Source organism: Cervus elaphus, chromosome 9 (genome assembly GCF_910594005.1).
Source record: "Cervus elaphus chromosome 9, mCerEla1.1, whole genome shotgun sequence".
Lineage (NCBI taxonomy): Eukaryota > Metazoa > Chordata > Mammalia > Artiodactyla > Cervidae > Cervus > Cervus elaphus.
The window spans coordinates 43659952-43662412 of record NC_057823.1 but is presented as its reverse complement, the minus strand read 5'-3'; the positions used below and the strand labels follow the sequence as shown (position 1 = coordinate 43662412).

At 40.7% G+C, this 2461-nt stretch overlaps 1 protein-coding gene across 1 annotated transcript; it reads right to left on the bottom strand.

Annotated features, from left to right (window-relative positions):
* Positions 1 to 600: 600 nt before the first annotated feature.
* Positions 601 to 1575, bottom strand: LOC122700780 (olfactory receptor 2T11-like). The gene has a single exon (XM_043913833.1). The coding sequence runs from the start codon at positions 1573 to 1575 to the stop codon at positions 601 to 603; it is 975 nt and encodes a 324-aa protein (XP_043769768.1).
* Positions 1576 to 2461: the final 886 nt, after the last annotated feature.

Sequence of the window (2461 nt, the reverse complement as noted above, 5' to 3'; positions counted from 1 at the left end):
TCATGTAGAGCTCAGACATTCACAAACTCACACTGTTTAGCTTAATTTGTTCACTATTCACTGTGGCCTATAATTTGAAAGTCCCCGTTTTCAGCACAAGCGATATGAAGGTGATTACAGAATTTTTAATTCACTGAGGCAAATCCAATAATTAAAGAGAATAGGATTAAAATTGTAGCTATATTCTTTTTTATTTGTGAATCAGTAATTTTTTAAAAATACTGATACAATAATAATCACAGGGTGTTTGCCCCCAAACTTTTGCAGCTTTGGAAGATTTTGTTTATTTGTTTAACCATGGGGCAAGTGTAAAGGAAAAATGAATTGATTTGAACTCTAATATCTGCTCTTCTTTTTTTTTTCTCTTTTTTTTGCTAGAGGTAAGAAATAAGATCAGAAGAAGCTTTAACTTACTTAATAATACAGTTTTTGATAGTTGGCCATAAAGGCGCTCTATAACCAATGAAATATTTTTTATTACCTTCATCTGTGAGGAAGAAAACAGCCAAGGTAAATTCTCTTACTTGTGAACGCTAAAAAATCTTTGATAGTTGACCAATCTCTTATGAAACACGACACAAAGAAGGTTATTAGAATAATCTATTCCCAGCTTACTGAAAGTTTTGTGGGTACTTTCTGTGCAGATAAGCATTGTGCAAATATCTTTTTAATTGCTGCCATGACATCCTTGTTTCTGAGGCTGTAGATAAGAGGATTGAGCATGGGTGTGACAATGGTATAGAAGGCTGATACTACCTTGTCTTGCTCAGGGGTGTGAAATGACTTGGGCAGCACATAAGTGTAGAAGGCAGCCCCATAGAAAATGCTGACCACAGTCAAGTGGGAAGAACAAGTGGTAAAGGCCTTTTTCCGGCCCTCAGCAGAGCGCATGCGGTGGACAGTTAACAAAATGAGGGAGTAGGAGGTTGAGATAATAGAGATGGGGATGAGTAACATGAGCACACAGCAGATATACATTAAGGTTTCATACAAAGATGTATCAGCACAGGCCAATCTGAGAACTGCAGGGATCTCACAGAAGAAGTGATCAATCCTGTGGGATCCACAGTATGGGACATTCATGGTGAGAGGGGTGAGCAGAAAGCCATCCAGGGATCCACCAAACCAGGCACCAGCAGCCAGAAGAAGACACACTCTGCGGTTCATCAACACGGGGTACCTAAGAGGGTTGCAGACAGCCACATAGCGGTCATAGGCCATGAGGCCCAACAGGAAGAACTCTGATCCCATCATGGTCAAGTAGAGGAAGAGCTGGATGCCACAGGCCACAAAGGAAATGGTCTTCTCATTAGAAACCATGTTGACTAGAAGCTTTGGGACAGTAGTACAAATGAAAAGGGTGTCCATGATAGACAGTTGGCTGAGCAGAAAGTACATGGGGGTATCGAGATGGGAATCCATGTGAATCAAGAATATCATGACCAGATTTGCAGTTACAGCCACCACAAAAATAGCCAAAATAACTGCAAAGACAATCCCTGTAAATTTACTGTTGAGCAGAAGCCCCAGGAGGATAAAGTCAGAGGTTGAATTTCTATTCTTCATTTCCACCATCTATGACAATGCCAAGGAATAGGAAGCCACAAATAGCAGAGGGAAAAAAGAGACAGAAAACATTTCCTGTAACTGAGAAACTCACAATGGAGATGACATCTAGAGGCCATGGTTCAGATAAAATTTTCCAGTCATAATGCTAGAGAAAATCAGACCCAGAGATGTCTTAAATCAGTAGCTAGAGATATGTTTCTTCTTTTTGGAAAACGACCCATTTTATACTGTGCTCATATATATGTTATGATACATAGTTTATGCAAAATAAAATCTGTATTTGCTCATATCTAGAGTTTTAATTATATCTGCCCTATTTATTCTGCATTTTTAGCCTTCAGAATCTTGTTTGTCTCATAGTTGGGTTAAATGAACACTGTGTCAACTACAAATTGGCATTAGTCATGAACACTTGTGTTTCCCTGGTGGCTCAGACAGTAATCTCCCTTCAATGCAATAGACCCGGGTTTGATCCCTGGGTTGGGAAATTCCCTGAAGAAGGGACTGGCTACCCACTCCAGTACTCTTGCCTGGAGAATTCCATGGACAGAGAACCCTGGAGGGATGCAGTCCATGGGGTCACAAAGAGCCAGACAGAACTGAGCGACAATGACACACACAGGCACTTGCCTTCCACCTCTATAAGGACTAAATCATGTGCTGCTGTTGGTGCTGTTGTTGACCTCCAACACCCCCTGAAGTAGTTCAGGGTAGAGAGCAGAAATGAAGCACTCTGTGCTCTGGGAAAACTGGCAGGACAAGTTTTCAGATAGTTAGATATTCTCAAGAACTGGTTTTATGAGCCCAATTCTTGATCTCCTCATATCTAGAAAAGCACTAAAATTCTTCTGGATGATGATTGCTTCTCAGGACTAGGAGAAGCTTCAGAGAC